This window comes from Cyprinus carpio, chromosome B6, assembly GCF_018340385.1.
Source record: "Cyprinus carpio isolate SPL01 chromosome B6, ASM1834038v1, whole genome shotgun sequence".
Classification (NCBI taxonomy): Eukaryota; Metazoa; Chordata; class Actinopteri; order Cypriniformes; family Cyprinidae; genus Cyprinus; species Cyprinus carpio.
Window position 1 is genome coordinate 23,872,326 of NC_056602.1, and position 16,586 is coordinate 23,888,911.

The following is a 16,586-nucleotide window of genomic DNA, read 5'->3' on the forward strand; positions in this document are numbered from 1 at the left end:
TCTCATTTATTCCTGGAATTAAACAAAATTAGAATTTGAATTTGAGCATCTTATATTGATGATTCTCCATTTGTTGCTATCAATCATTGACATTTCTTGGTTTTATTTGCTCTTTAGAACAATATTAGATCATATTTGAATAAATAACTTTATTTTTAACAAGAAATTAAGACAATTATTAAATTTTTCAGTTAAGCTTTTGACTCTGAAATTGTAAATACTAGTAAATTATAAAAATAACAGTGAACAGTGTTATTTTAATATTGTTGATGAACTATTATAGTTTTTTAACCTAATTACGTTATATATATATGTATATGTATATGTGTATATATATATATATATATATATATATATATATATATATATATATTATATATATATATATATATATATATATTTGTATTTTGTAACTTTGTATTTCAGTTATTTGCCAAGGGCAAGGCTAACTTTTAGTATCCTTGGCAGCTAATTTTATTTTTCTTTTAGTTTAGGTTTTTATCTAATATTTGTATTTGTATTTTATTTACATTTAATTTAAAATTGGCACATATTTTAGTTTTAGTTTTTTGAATGATGACATTGACACAAATATATTCCACAGAAAGTATTTATATATTTTTAATGCTTGCACATTTTCTCATCATCATTATCCTGTGCCCATTCCACCTATTTTCATATTTAGGTGGAAATTCAACGGGAAAGATCTTGATATTGACATGGACTTCAACTACAGCCTTGTTGAGGGAAACCTTTTGATCAATAGCCCTCAGGCAACTAAGCATAGCGGTGTTTACCAGTGTATCACCACTAATGCATTTGGAACCATCCTGAGCCGAGAGGCTAAAGTGGAATTTGCATGTAAGTGTGTATTAAACCATATGTTTTGTATATGTGAATGTTTGAAAATAGCATCTCACAGTCTCCGCCACTCTTGATTATTAATACTTTGACTACACTGTCTGTAATATATATGTATCCTTTGGAAGCTTTAAATGCATAATATGTAAAAATGGCCACTGTGTTATCTTTCATATTTCATGTTGTCATTTGGTCCATTAGTGGGTAAGATATACTTTCTTTCCCTGGGTGTAGCAGGCTTTTAAACTGACAACTACATTTTCCTATCTGAAAGATTCCATCAGGAGATGTCCAATGGTGCCTAACTAAAATGCAGCCTGTCATGGAAAATTGAAAAAGGGACTTAAATCAACAGATAATCATAACACAGCAAGTCTGCATCATTCATATTGTGTGTACATCTAAAATTTCACAAGTAGATGTGTCTTTTCAGGTTTTGAGTGATGCAGGAAATTGTTGTAGGACTAATTGGTGGTGCTTCACTGGCAAATTTGGTATTTACAGAGTGGGAAAAGGCATTTTCCCAATGATTTACCTTCTCACATAGCCATCAGTTCTGAAGCCTTGAAAAATTAATTTTATTTCTTTACCTGAAATGAGGAAAGTTTTAAATAATGTGTTTTTATATCTTATTCTTTTTCATGTTCATGCATTTTGGAAATACTTTTATCCAAAGCAACTTATATTGCATGCAAAATATACAGGGAATTGAAGCCTTTTCCAAGAACTTTGTTCTTTGCTAATTTATAAAATATGGATCTGACAATATGCAATTAACATGGTTATCATGACAACCATGTCCACTAGTCTGCAAGTTAGTCTTGCTTTAAGCATAAACTTCACTAATTGTTATTTATTTTTTATTTTTTGGTGTGCGTTTTATATGGACAAAACACAAAATATTTCACACAGACATACATTCATGAGGCTGGAGAGCTGATATTTGAATAAACACCACAACTTTAGCCCAGTGTGGGATGTCATTTTTGCTTGTCCCTTCCTGTGCTATAGAGTGGCATTTCTAAAGGTCCCTGCTCTGTGAGCCGTCTGTTGCATGTCAGAGCGATGACAGTGCCTTTAATGAAAAGTAATGGCGATTATTTTGTTTTCGTAGACCTGCAGAATTTCAGCAGCAAGGCCAGAAGTCCAGTATTAGTGAGAGAAGGACAGGCTGTTGTGCTCTTGTGCGGTCCGCCGCCCCACTTTGGAGGTACATTTTATTATATTCTGTATGAATCTGAATGTTATTTATTACGTGCATGAGTTTTTTTTTTTTTTTTTTTTTTTTTTTGCATACAAATACACAAGCCGCTCTTCTTTAAAGTTATCACTACTCTTCCACTTTGCTTTGTATGAATAGAGCCTTTCATACAAAGCAAGAGTGACAATTGTTCGCAAAAACCATTGACCTCTTTCCACCGCACATTTTTTATGAATTCAAGCTTTGTGTTTAGCCTGTAGAATAATGCTAAGCAAATCCAAGGTCAGGAACTGACTGCAAGTAGCAAACCTCTCTCCACTTTGCTCACTTAGTATGTATGGTACATGTTGGGTCAGATTGTATCTTAATCATCTCATATTGTGAGCAAATCAAGCTTTCAAATGAACGGAGCACAATGGCTCACTCTGGAGCTGGCGTTCTTGCATTCATGCACCAACCTCTTGGCATTTAGCTTCCCCTCCTCCTTCCTAATGGCACTTGTGCCCTTGTGGTCATTTGGAAAGGTTATTTTCTTAAGCCTTGGCCTTCTGTTGAAAGGTAATAAAGGCATGCGGTGGCTGGTTTAAAGCGACGTGTCTCTTTATCCTCCATTCCAGCTGTGCACCTCTTCTGTGTCTGTGTACAGGTGATTAGCAGCCACTCAAAGCCATGCACACATGCACCAGAGGTGCAATTTCACGCCACCGCACCGCCGTTCTGTCATTCCATCACATTTCCAGTCAAATCAATGATCTTAAGTGACCCACACCTTACCCGCTCCCCGCCACCATCCTCCAACTTCTATTTTCCTTCCCTCGTTCTCCCACCACACCACTCTTGGTTGTTTGTCACATTTCGTAATCCAGGGCTCTTTCATATGGATAATGCTTCTTGGGAATTTATACAATGGCTAGATGTCGCAGCTCAGTCCTGGAAGTGGTTTTTATCAGGTTTTTATTATATGTTGGCTTGCCAATCAAGCACAGCAATATCATGATCAGCAAACCACTTGGAAGTGGTTTTGGCACTGTGGGGAGGTGCTAAGTCCTGCTGGAAAAGAAATCAGCATCTCCATAAAGCTTGTCAGCAGATCTCCTGGTAGACAGCTGCTTTGACTTTGGACTTGATAAAACACAATGGACCAACACCAGCAGACGTCACGGCACCCCGAATCATCACTGACTTTGGAAACTTCACACTGGACTTCAAGCAGCTTGGATTCTGTGCCTCTCCAGTTTTCCTTCAGACTCCAGACTTTGATTTCCAAATGAAATGCAAGATTTACTTTTATCTGAAAAGAGTAATTTGGACCACTGAGCAACAGTCCAGTTCTTTTTCTCCTTAGCCTAGGTAAAATGCTTCTGACATTGTTTTTGTTTCAGAAGTGACTTGGTAGCCCTATTCCTGAAGATGTCTGAGCTTGGTGACTTTTGATGCACTGACTCCAGCTTGAGTCCACTCCTTGCGAAGCTCTTCCAAGTGTCTAAATCGGCTTTGCTTGACAGTATTCTCAAGCTTGGGGTCATCCCTGTTGCTTGTGCACCTTTTCCTACCCAATTTCTTCCTTCTGGTCAACTTTGCATTTAATATTCTTTGATACAGCACTCTTTGAACAGCCACCCCTTTCAGTAATAACCTTCTGTGACCTACCCTTTTTGTGGAGGGTGTCAATGATTGTCTTCTGGACCATTTCAAGTCAGCAGTCACCCACAATATAACTGTATCAAAGAACATTTAATGAAACTCAAATGTAAATATTTTAATATTTTGAGATGCAGATTTTTTTTTACTTTTATGAGCTGTGAGATGGTCAGATAGCTGTAAGCGTCAAGAATATATGAAATTTCACTTTTTTGAAATGTTATTTTTGAGATATTCTAATTTTTTGAGAGCACAATTGTTGTGTTTGTGTGTGTGTGTGTGTGGTGTGTGTGTATACTTGTGTATGAGTGTGTGTGTGTGTAATATTGTGTCTAATATATATATATAAAAATATAGACACAAAAACAAAACAAAAACAAAAACTTATACAGAAATGTTTTCAAGTCAAGTCTCTTATGTAATCAGTGTAGAATTTATTTCATGAAAGTTTTGTGATAATTTATTTCTGTAATGCCAAACCCAAATATTCAGCATAATTACTATAGCCCTGTCACATGAACCCAAATAAACAACACAAATCTTTTACTCATGTCATGATTCAAATTTATGCTGATTTTGAGAAACATATGCACCTATTTTCTGTGTTTTCTTCTTCTTCTTCTTCTTCTGTGCGTTGTGTGCTGTGTGTGGGAACCACTATGACATCAAAAGAACAAGCAGTATGTACATTTTTCAAAAAAAAAAAAAAAGGGGGAAAAAAACCTTCTGACCCCTAAATGTTAATGTGTCTGTGTGTGTATATGTTACATTTCTACATTTATTTTTATTTTTATTTTATTTTTTATTTTTTTATAAGGTGCACAATAAGAGTTAATTTTGGTTGATTGTTACTTTAGTATTATTTTGATGTTAAATTACCATTGGTTGTTTTCTAGACAGTTTGGAACATTGAACTGAACCTTGTGAATTTCAGAGACAGCTGTCCATTTCTGTACAGTAACTACTACCTGAAGAAAAAAAACTCATAAATAGCCGTGTTCATTGGTCTGCTCTGTCACATGATTTCAGATTATAGTGGCTGTGAATTTGTTTCCTAAGAGACCAAAAGCCTTGAGCACAGTGCCCAGTAATGATTAGAGGTCCCTCACCTTGTCACCACTCCATTTATGATGGTTTTAATTCACCTTTTTCTGTCTTGAAGCCAAATGGTTCTTTTTCCTCAGTGCTGTACACTCTTAGATATGCTGTTTGAACCTTAAATAGCCCTTATCAATCCACATTTCAGCCACTCTAACCCCCTGTCTGCCCTCTAATAAACGCTGCTTAATTTGATACTTTCATACTTCATTTCATACCACGGGCCTTGCTGCGCAGTCTTCCTATATTCCTGTCTCATTAAGAAAGAGTGAGAGGTGACATGAATGAATGGAGATAGAAGAAAAATGATGAAGGCTATTACAAAAGGAGCTTACGTCACAAAAGAAAAAAAGACTGTAAACAGCAAAATAATTAAATCGAAATCCCATTTATTTGCTTTGGGTTGATTATAAAACAAATTTGCTGAACCATAATAAAATAAGCACAAACCTTTACTCTACTTCTTTATTTATTATTGTAGATGAATAATTACAACAGTAATTGTAGATACTTCAAATCAGTTCAGGGTTGTGTTATTAAGCCTTTAAAATCTTGAATAGATTCCTTCAAATCAGTTCATTACTTCTATAGGGTTATTATTTATTAATAGATTTTATTTATTTTGACAGTATAAGTTTATTTATTTAGAAATAATAAATTTACCATCAAAATAATATAATATTTTGACAGTATAAGGGTTGTTTTTGAGAAATATGCTATTTACCAGCATAATACAAATACATGAAAATAAATTGTCAAAATTAATAATTTAATTATTTGTTTTGTCTTAAAACTTCCTCTTAGCATTATTATATCAGAATGCTTTTCACACACACACACATTTTGTAATATTTCTGCATCACAGGTTATCATCTTGCATTGTATTCTGTTTATTTGTAATCATTAAGAATAAACACAGATTTCGTAGAGCTGCTTGTAGAGCCAGAATATTCCTTTTTCATGGAATAATATTAGTTTTCACCTCCTGTTGCTTGACTGTCAAAATCGAAACTGTATTGCTTTAACCTTGTTATATATAAACTCTCTTTGCACAGCTGAGCTCTAACAAGCTGAGAACACATACTCATCTAAATTTCATCCACAAATGGTTGAATTTAATAAAAGGAAAAAAAGAAAAAACGATTTTAAAACAGTTTTAAAATTTTCTATTTCATAATGCATCAAGTTATACACTAAGTAGAGCATGCAGCATGATGTCTATATATTGATGACTATAAATATCCATAGTTGGCAAAAAAAGAAAAGATAGTACTGTTATCTGACAATTTTTCTCCTCAGAAATCAGATACTCCTGGATATTTAATGGCCGCCCCAGCATTGTTGTTGGGGACAACCGACGATTTGTGTCCCAGAGGACTGGAAATTTGTATATTGCAAAAGTTGAGACATCAGACGTGGGCAACTACACGTGTGTGGTAAGGAATGTGATGACCAATACGACCGTCTACAGTTCCCCAACTCCAGTGGTGCTACGTCGGGACGGTGAGTAGCCTGGAGGAACTGCTAACAGTAATGAATCAGTAGATTTGAGCATGACGGTGTTTGCTTTGCTGCCACTCAGAGATGTAGCATTTGTGTATTCATAGTCTCTGAACCATGCTCAGCCAACTGTGTGTGTGTGTGTGTGTGTGTGTGTGTGTGTGTGTGTGTGTGTGTGTGTGTGTGTGAGAGAGAGAGAGAGAGAGAGAGAGAGAGGAAAGGAGAAAATATTCTGCATTAAGAAAGAAGACTTCCATCCTCACACACATACACGCATACCCCGGGAGGCTCAACATCACCAGTCATTAGTGTCTGTTTAATATTCACCCAGACAAGGTATATGAAGTAGGGCGGAGAGGTTTTGAATATTTTGAGTTCATGTGAATATTGAATATTTTTATCTATGAATATTTTGGGTGCAAGACCACTGCTGAACTCTTACTTCTTCACTAATTCTTATTTCTTGCTTTTTCTTGTTTTTGATCTATGTTCCCTGCTGAAAAAAATAAATAAATAAATAAAAAATTTAGCCCAGCATAAATTTACATGATTTTCCAGTTGGTGTAAGTCGACCAACATAGCCAAAACTGTCAGGATCTTTATCTAAAGCTGGTTGACTAAAAAAGTCTTGTTGGCAAAGCAACACTTTTTTCAGTTTAATGTAACTCTTTAAAATATTTTTGCATGCATTTATACTTAAAAATTCACAATTCATCTAATAAAATACTGTTTTCACATGTTATGCTATGAGTATCTGCTTTATATATGTGATCAACGTTTAAAATAATGACTTTTTGAGTTGTTAACTAGTTATAAACCTAGTGAGAAAATGAGCATCCAAAGCATGTCTGTTCAGCAGGGTTTCTTGACAAATGCCATGTGTTGTGTCTTGTTTGCACATAAAGTGATGTATGTAATGTAAAAAGTATAATCATATTTGAAGTGAAGTGCATTGGTTTTACCCTAAAAGACTCATGCTTGTCCATCCTCATTTTCCAGCTGTGATGGGGGAGTATGAGCCAAAGATTGAGGTCCAGTTTGAAAAAATGCTCCACGTTGCCAAAGGATCATCAGTTCGACTGGAGTGTTTCGCTTTAGGAAAGTAGGTCTCTTCTTTACTAACAGATGGACTCCTTGCCTCCAGAGGGTTGCTTTGCTAACTGGGGATTGCCACACTTGGCACATAGTAAATCTTAGCAGTTTATTTAAGAGAAATGTCTCAGAAATATACAGGATCCTTTAATCTTAGTGAAGTAGTAGGAAACAGATGGAGAGGGGAAGGCATTATTTTTAAAAACAGCTGCAGACTGTGATCCAGGGGTGAGACAGGGTTCTGGCCTTGGATTGTCCACAGGTAATGTGTTAAGGGATGCTGGGATACTGGAGGGCTATCAAAAATAGATTAGATATGCTGGCAAGCCATTTTTTTAGGTTTTATTTATCATTTTGTTTAATATAAATTTAATAAAGCTTTGGAGTAATTTTTGGGGGTTGATAAGAGTTTTTAATATTTTTGAAAGTCTCTTATGCTCACTAAAGCTGTGTTTGTTTTAATTAAAATACTTTAAAATGGTAATATTGTGAAATATTATTACAATTAAAAATAGCTATTTTCTGTTTTAATAGATTTTTAAAAGTATTCCTGTGAAAGCAAAGCTGCGTTTCAGAAGCCATTTACTCCAGTCTTCAGTGTCACATAATCCTTGAGAAAACATTTGTGATTTGGTGCTCAAACAACATTTCTTCTATTATCAATGTATCAAAAGTATTCATAAAATAATAATAATAAAATAAAATAAAATAAAATAAATAAATCTTACTAAACCCAAACATTTGAAGGGTAGTGTTTCATATAATTAATGGCTGAAAAAGTTTAATTACCCCAAATATTTAAGAAACATTAAACATACTGTACATCCAAGCGACTGGAATATATGTCAAACTTGAATTGTTACTGTGCAGAAATGGATTGAGTAACACGTTGACTAACTAGTAACATGATCTGCTTTGATGAATCATGATCTCCATAGATCATCTCTGCACATCTGATGCTAATATGGTCTCTTTTCTTGACTTTTCTCAGTCCAGTGCCTTCTATTTCCTGGAAGAGAGCAGATGGAAGCCCCTTCCCAGGAAAAATGAAGATAAATCACTCGAATGGTGTCCTAGAGATCCCATATTTCCGTCCAGAGGATTCTGGACTTTATGAATGCGTGGCCGAAAACTCCAAAGGACGTAGTATTGCAAAAGGACGTCTTGTATTTCAAAGTGAGGTCAAATACTGACTTAAGTATACAATAGCCAAATGGTCAAAATACATATTGGATGCTAATAAGCCCTTTTAGCAAATATTTAGTCAGCTCTGTCCAAAAAATTGTGTGCAGAGTATTTTTCACAATGTTAAAAGACCTTTCCTTATCTATTCTATCCATGCAGCGTTTTGTCGGCCATCACGATTACCGCAGGAGAATCAATAAAAGAAATTTAAATTTTTAATGAGTCAGATAACAGATCACACAGCAACCTGTGGTAAATAATAAATAACGAAAGAATAGATTTTATTGTCAATTGTCAAGGCAAGACTAATTAGAATGGCTATAGCAGGCGTTGTTTAGTCTACACAGAGAGCCCACAATATATGCACTGCTACTGTGTTCCTCTGCAAGACAGGAAGAATCATCTAGAATTAATGTGCACGGAGTAACCTCTTTTTTTTTTTTGTGCTTTATAAAACACAATGCTTTCATCATTGTTGCAGTGCATTGCAAGGGAGAAAGTTCAGAGAGACAGCCGTTGTGTTAAGGCAGGATGCAGACCTCTGCATTTGTATTATAGTAGTTCATTGCTGTTCACACAGATGTGGAACACCTGCAGTGGTCGCAGACTCTGTATGATGCAAACATGGCTATTGAGTCTGATCTTCACTGGGAGTGCAAGGCTAATGGAAAACCTCAGCCTGTTTACCAATGGCTCAAGAATGGACAGCCTTTGGTCTCTCAGGTGATAATACTAACACCCCTCAGCGTGAAGTACTAAGACTTGAAATATGCTGGCTGAGTGTATATGCTGAAATGTATATGTGTTGGAATATTATATATCTACTTTATTAGTGGTGCATGCAGTCTATCCTGACAGTTTTGTTTATGCTCAGGACAGAATTCGTGTTGACGGTGGCGGATTAACCATCTCCAACATAAACCTGATGGATTCTGGGATGTATCAGTGTTTGGCAGAGAATGATAATGGAATCATTTATGCAAGTGCTGAGCTCAAAGTTGTGGGTAAGAATCTTTCCATGTCATCAAAGAACCACATAGATTTTTAATTTTGTGATTGTAAGACCTGGAAAAGCCTTGGAAATTCATGGAATTTGGTACCATATGAACATATTTATTTTCTGCTCTAAAATACATTTAATTGTGTTGATGTATCTGAGAATACAAATGGAGAACCACCACAGAAATCTCAATAAAATAGGATTGATTTTTAAAACCATATTAGTCATCTCATTCAGTCATCAGCTGTTAGTTAAAGCATGAAATAAACATGTATGAACATCAGAAGATCTGCTGAAAGAAAAAGTACGACATAGTGAAATATAATATATCTCATGTAATCACTCAATCAGTGTTTCAACTGCCAAAATAATGTCAATAGTACAGCTTATACAAGCCATTTAATTTCCATAACCTCAGCAGACAACTAGAATAAATATGTTTGCTAAATATATACACTATATTACATATTCATTATATTTTACTTATCCTTTTAATTGTATCTTCATTGTATATTGTATGTTCAAATAAATCTGTCATGAAAGCAAGTTTTAATTTCAGTGCATCGCTAAAATGTCATGAAAATTGAATTGGTCAAATGTGTGTGAACCCTGGTATTTAGTATTTCTAGTGGTGAAATATGTCCAATAAAATCACAAATCTGAGCCAAACACCACAAATCCCTTGTCTTTCAGCCTCTCCTCCAGACTTCTCAAAAAAACCAGTGAAGAAGACCACACTGATCCAGAAAGGAGGGGAAGCTATCATCGAATGCCAGCCACACGCATCCCCCAGAGCTTCGTACTCTTGGAGGAGAGGCAACGAGTTCCTGAAAGACAGCAAGAGGTATGGGTCAGCAGACCGGTCACTAATGAAAGGTGCGAAATGAGCCGCTTGCACTCCAGTTGTCTCCAGAGCCTTTGGGTTTGTTTGCACCGAAGTAGTGAAGGGTTCTGGTGGAGTGTCTTAGGGCCTGGTCACACAGGGTACATTCTTGCATCCTTCTGCATGGTTTTATTAGTAATTATGGCACAATATACTTTTTCCAACAAGCAATGTGGATTATGTATCTTTATCTATAATTTATTTACTGATAAATGCAGAGACTTCTCCTCGTTGGGTGAAATAGGAGTATATCTACAGTGCACAAGCATTACCAAGGCTGCATTTTATTTGGTTAAAACAGTAATATTTTTTTTTTTTTTTTTTTTTTTTTTTTTTTACATTTAAAATATTTTTTAAAGCTGAATTTTCAGCAGTCTTGATAAATCTTTCTAATATGCTGATTTGGTGATCAGGGACATTTCTTTTTATTATCAATGTGGAAAAACAGTTCTGCTGTTAAAGAATTTTGATTTAGCAGCACAAAAAAGTACAAAAGAACATCATTTATTTTAAATAGAGATATTGTGTAATATAATAATTGTTTACTGTCACTTTGGATCAGATTCTTTGGGACAAAACTCCCAATTTTGATTTCCTGGAGTTTTAAAATGTCAAAATAATGCTGATGAATGGAGGTAAAGTGCTTAAATGGAATCCAGTTGTGCTCAATTATATGTTGCAGATAAAAGCATCTGTGAGGGGAAGAAATAATGCCAAATTAACATTACTTCCCATAAAAAAAAAAATACAATTTAAAATGAGAATGCATTTTTTTGCTTCCTGTTTCATACATTCTCTCTCTCAGCAGTCATTATTTGAAAAGCATCAGCCCACTACTGTGTGATGTTTTTCTATATTTTTTATTCAAACATAATTGCCTTTTTTTGTCCATACCGAACACAAGTTGCTAAGGCACAGATGTTGCACATTCAAAACCAACAACATCCTTCCTGATGGCATTTTTTACACAAGAGTGAGTGCCTAGTGGAACACTAATTAATACACCCCTGGTTCTGCCTCTTTCCTGTGGGGTTTCAATGGGACAGAATCGTTCTAGCATGGCCATGTCAGAACAGGTGGCAGGAGGGACGAGTGTATGATCTCCAGTAATGGATGGGGATGGAGTGATAACCAATGGGAGCTCAATCTGTGCACTGTGGTCCATCTGGACCTGAGAGAGAACACACATGCCATGACTCACTGATGCTGCCCAGGGTCTCCGTGGAGTGATGTGATTATTGGATGAGGGAGAGGGGGAGCGATGGAAGGGGGGAGAGGGAGTGGAAGTTAGAGCGAACGGAGGAAATGAGACAAGAGGTGCAAGACTGTGTATCAGATACTGTCTATCAGAGGCTCAGGGTAAGCCTGAAATGGAGTGTCAACGTACTCCGAACTCCGTACCTCACAGTATGTACTGTACAGCGCATACTGTTATTTGGTAGCATATGCAACATTATGCAATAAGCCGAAAATATTTCACTATGGTAAGTGCTTGTTTAATTCAGCAAGTGACATCCAGTTATCATTTTGCAGTTATTTTATGGTTTTGAGTAGAAATGTTTTATCTTTTTGACAGTCCACTCAAATGGAAAGTCAAGTCAAGAGCACTGCATTGTGGGATACATTATTGGACACTGGGCATATTATTGATTTAGAAATAGTAGCCTATATGAAACAGTCTGCACAAATAAACAGTGCATATTCAGCGGATGACATCTAGTTATAATTTTGGAAATAGTTATTTTGTTGTTATTTTTAGATTTTGAATAGCAATGTTTTAACTTTTGAGGAAATGGAGGGTCAAGTCAAGTCCACTCCATTATGAGATACACTACTGCACATTGTGTGTACTTCATACTTTTAGGAATAGTAGCCTACGTGAAACAATTGTGCAGTATGCACAAATAAAAAGTGCATGTCTAATTCAGCAAGTGGCATTTAGTTATTATTTTGGAAATAGTCAAGTCAAGCCCACTGCATTGTGGGATACACTAAATGTGCATATACTGTTGTCAGAATACTGTTGTTTTAAAAATAGTGCCCTATTTGAAGCAATATGCATAAATAAACAGTATATGTTTAATTCAGCAAGTGGCATCTAGTTGTTATTTTGGAAATAGTTATTTTCAGATATTGTGTAGAAATATTTCAAAGGGATAGTTGACCTAAAAATTAAATGAAATCATCATTTACTAACCCTTAAGTTGTTCCAAACCTGTATGAGTTTCTTTCTTCTATTGAACATAAAAGAAGATATTTTTGAAAAAATGTGGGTAACCAAACCATTTCTGGTCCCCATTGACTTCCATAGTATGGGGAGGGAAAAAACGCCATGGAAGTCCATGGGGTTACGCACAATTTCCAAAATATATTTTGTGTTCAGCAGAAGAAATGACTACAGGTTTGGAAGAGCATGAGGTTGAGTAAATGAAGACAGAATTTTCATTTTTCGGTGAACTATCTCTTTAACTTCTAACAATCCACTTATGGCACACTGCATAATAATGTTTTACATACTGTATACGTAGTAGTCTATGTGAAGTAGTCTGGAGTATGCAACAAATTACAAACAGTCCATGTTTAATTATAATGTTAAATAATTTTAACACTTTGCTCAAACTTGTGTGATATACTATTGCATGCAATCTGCTTTGGTTAGTTGTGATTGGAATGGAACATTAGTTTGCTGCATGCTGCATAATGCATACAAATTAAAATATACATTATGTAAAACTGAGAATATGCCACACAAATGTTTGAAACTACATTGTTCAAGCAATATCATTATAGTAAATTGCATGTTTATTTGATAAATTGATGTCTAGTCTATATATATTCTCACACAGTTTGCTCTGCTCTATATTGCTCATTTTGACAAATGTACAGTAGTATGGTTATATTTTTATTCCATGCATGGAGAACATTTGTATACTATGCATACAGGAAATATCACACCCTGAAAATTAAATGTTTACTTTTATTCAGCAAGAACATATTAAATTGACATGATTCAACCGTGACATGACATTAATAATTTCTGCTGAAAATTCAGCTTTACCATCATAGGAATTAATTACCTTTTAAAATATGAAAATAGAAAAGTTATTTTAAATTGAAATTATAATTAACAAAAAAATCTTACTTACTGCACAAACTATCGAATAAAATAAACCTCTTACAGAATAAAAAAATTCTTTCAAAACATCAAAAAAAAAAAAAATTCCCAAACTTTTCAAAGGTATTTTAGGTACTGTGCCCTTCTGAGGCACACAGTTAGATGCTTTGTGGATAAATATGATTGTTAAGTCTGAAATGTTTTCACAGCAATTACACTCTGATTTGGTTTTGAAGCAGTGCAAACACGAACATGTCAATCTTGTTTCATCTCAGACTCCTAAGTTTGTATCAAGTCAATATGTGTGGCACCGTAGACTTTGTGATTCTCTGGACGTGCCTCAACATGCGAGGAGAAGCATCGATTAGTCATCGTATTCCACAGGGCGGTCAGGAGAGGAAGGATCAGAGACTGATTACAAAGCCATCATGTCTTGACGCAAATATAAATGTGGCTCCGTGTGGTCAGAAGTTTCGTTCCGTAAACAGATAGCTCTTGCCTTTTTTCCTATTGGTTTTGCAGCTCACTGCTCACGGGTCGTCTGGTCCACACACTTCTATTGCTCAACGTTTGATATTTTTGTCAATAAATCAGAGGAAAGCTCTCGGCCTAAAGCATGTTCTCTGAGCCATAGTAAATACATATTAATTTTAAAAAGCGGCTGCTGAAATTGTTTGATTTCTGAGCTGGCAGGTCTGCTGCGCTCGTGTTTGATTTGTTCTGGGAGAAGGTCACAGCGGATCTCAATGTTATATATTTACATTGCTCTATTTATTTATCTATCTATCATTCCTTCCATTCTATTCTTAGTTATTAAAAGCAAAGCACCATTGTTTGTTGATATACATCAAGGTCGATGAAGCACTTCTGAGAACTGTTTTCTGAAATCAGTTGCAGGATGTCTGACAAGTTTCCAGTTAAACAAAATATACATACTGTAATAAAAAATATATATAATAATTGTAACAATTTCTAAGGAAAATGCACATATTTTGCATAACGAAAACGTAACAGATGCATAAATTAGCATTTACAATGCACTTATCATCTCACACACCTCTCCTACACAATCTACGTAATTGTAGCTAACAGAAGGTTTGGGGAGGGTTATGAAAAATCCATAGCCTGAACAAGCACCACTAAGAAAAACCTGTTTGAATCTGTTTTGTTTGTGCTGTTGCATCTCCATCACGAAGTCGGATCTCTAGCCAGGTTAGCATTTCAGTCAGACGGTATCAACATCTCCTCACATGATCCAGACAGCCTTCTGCAATCACATCTGCTCTTGCTGCCTTTTTGGAAACGCTTTTTAATGTGTCGATAGCATCTTACATGTGTTGGATATGATAAGGCCGCAGGTAAAAATTCAAACCAGCTTCCTTTTAACATCCTCTTCCCTTTCACTTTATTCTTGGCCTTAATATAGCAGTATTCACTTGTGAATTTGAAGGTTTTATCCTTTAGAATCCCATTAACTGTATCCTGTTGAAAACTCTGTCTATTTTACCTGAATGATTTTCTACAGTTTTCAGACTTTTTTAAAAATAAACACAAGAATACCAAGAGAAATATACTGGTTGTTTTTGTGTTGTCTGGAATAGTTGGGCTGAGACTTTGTTTTTTAAGAATTCCTTTTGGGAAGGCAAGAAAGAAGGAAGGAAGGTTGCTGTATCCTTGAACATTAAAGGTCTGATCCAGTACCTGAGCAGACTCTGTGTTAGAGAACGTGCTGGGTTATAGACCATCTTTGCGTATTCTTTCATTTGTTCCAGTAGACTGTCAGTTTCACCATCCAAAAACTGTCACTCTTACTTAACACAGTTCTGTACTGTGTTACAGTTCAGAACATACACAGTTAAAGATTTTGGATACTTATAGGCCTATATCTCACACACCTCTCCTACACAACCTGTGTAATTTTAGCCATCATTCATATCATCCAAATACACATTTAATACAGAGGGTTAGGGGTTATGAAAAATCCATAACCTGTGTGTGAACAACCACTTCTAATAAAAACCTGTTTGAGGAGGGTGAGAGAATCTGTTTTCTCTGTTTTTGTACACACACACACACTGTTCAAGAAACTGTTCAAAAGCTATTTTGTTAAATATGTTTTACATAGCTTTTATATTTTGATGTGCTATTTTAAGGCCTTTGATAGCAAAGCTGCATTTTCAGCAGCCATTACTCCAGTTTTCAGTGTCAAATGATCCTTCAAAAATCATTCCAATATGCGGATTTGGTGCTAAATTTTGTCAGTTTAAATAGAGATCATTTTTACTGTCAGTCTTGGTCAATTTAATTCATGATATTTTCATAATTCTGGATAAAAGTATTAATTGTCTATATATATATATATATATATATATTAGTGCTGTCAAATGATTCATTGTGGTTAATCACATCTAAAATAAAGGTTTTTATTTATTTATTATTTAATACATACATACTTTATTAATTATTTTATTTATTTATTTATTATTTAATACATACAACATTGTTATATGAAGATATCATTGGTTGTTCCAACAATTTTTATTTACTGTTGCAGGCGGACCATCTCAGAGGACGGCACTCTCAGGATCACCAATGTTACCAAATCCGATGCAGGAAGGTACACTTGTGTCGCCAGAAACCCCTTCGGTACATCCAGCAGTTCTGGGACTTTAGTGGTCAAAGGTAAAGCACCTTTCACATTTCACAAACAGCACATTTCTCTTGCTTCTAAGCGGATGCCTTAAACCGGATGAGAACCAGTGGAAAAACAGTGAGCAACCCAAGCATGAAATTGATAATGAAATATATAGTTGTTTTATGTTCCTGCCGGTTTGACAGAGGTATAACTCATCCAAGCTTTTGTCATGTGTGAGTTATTGGTCCAGCCGTTAGTGTGAAAAAAAATCTGAGCCGTCCACAGCACCGGGAGCGGATTTCATCCTCGTCTCCCCAGTCACTCTCTGCATGTTTAATTAAAAATATGCTGCTGTTGCAAGTTTTTTTCTCAATT

The 16,586-nt window shown here is 35.3% G+C and overlaps 1 protein-coding gene across 2 annotated transcripts in view; it reads left to right on the forward strand.

Moving 5' to 3' along the window:
* The window catches only part of LOC109057228 (contactin-4), an 89,065-nt gene that overhangs the window by 55,845 nt on the left and 16,634 nt on the right, over positions 1 to 16,586 (forward strand). The window contains exons 4-12 of one of the 2 annotated variants that reach the window (XM_042726381.1): positions 686 to 861; positions 1,976 to 2,071; positions 6,101 to 6,304; positions 7,301 to 7,403; positions 8,385 to 8,569; positions 9,159 to 9,301; positions 9,453 to 9,582; positions 10,272 to 10,422; positions 16,131 to 16,258. In XM_042726381.1, coding sequence (XP_042582315.1) covers positions 686 to 861; positions 1,976 to 2,071; positions 6,101 to 6,304; positions 7,301 to 7,403; positions 8,385 to 8,569; positions 9,159 to 9,301; positions 9,453 to 9,582; positions 10,272 to 10,422; positions 16,131 to 16,258 — 1,316 coding nt within the window. Of the gene's footprint in view, positions 1 to 685; positions 862 to 1,975; positions 2,072 to 6,100; positions 6,305 to 7,300; positions 7,404 to 8,384; positions 8,570 to 9,158; positions 9,302 to 9,452; positions 9,583 to 10,271; positions 10,423 to 16,130; positions 16,259 to 16,586 lie in introns of those variants that run through there. The other variant, XM_042726382.1, reaches the window with a different exon arrangement.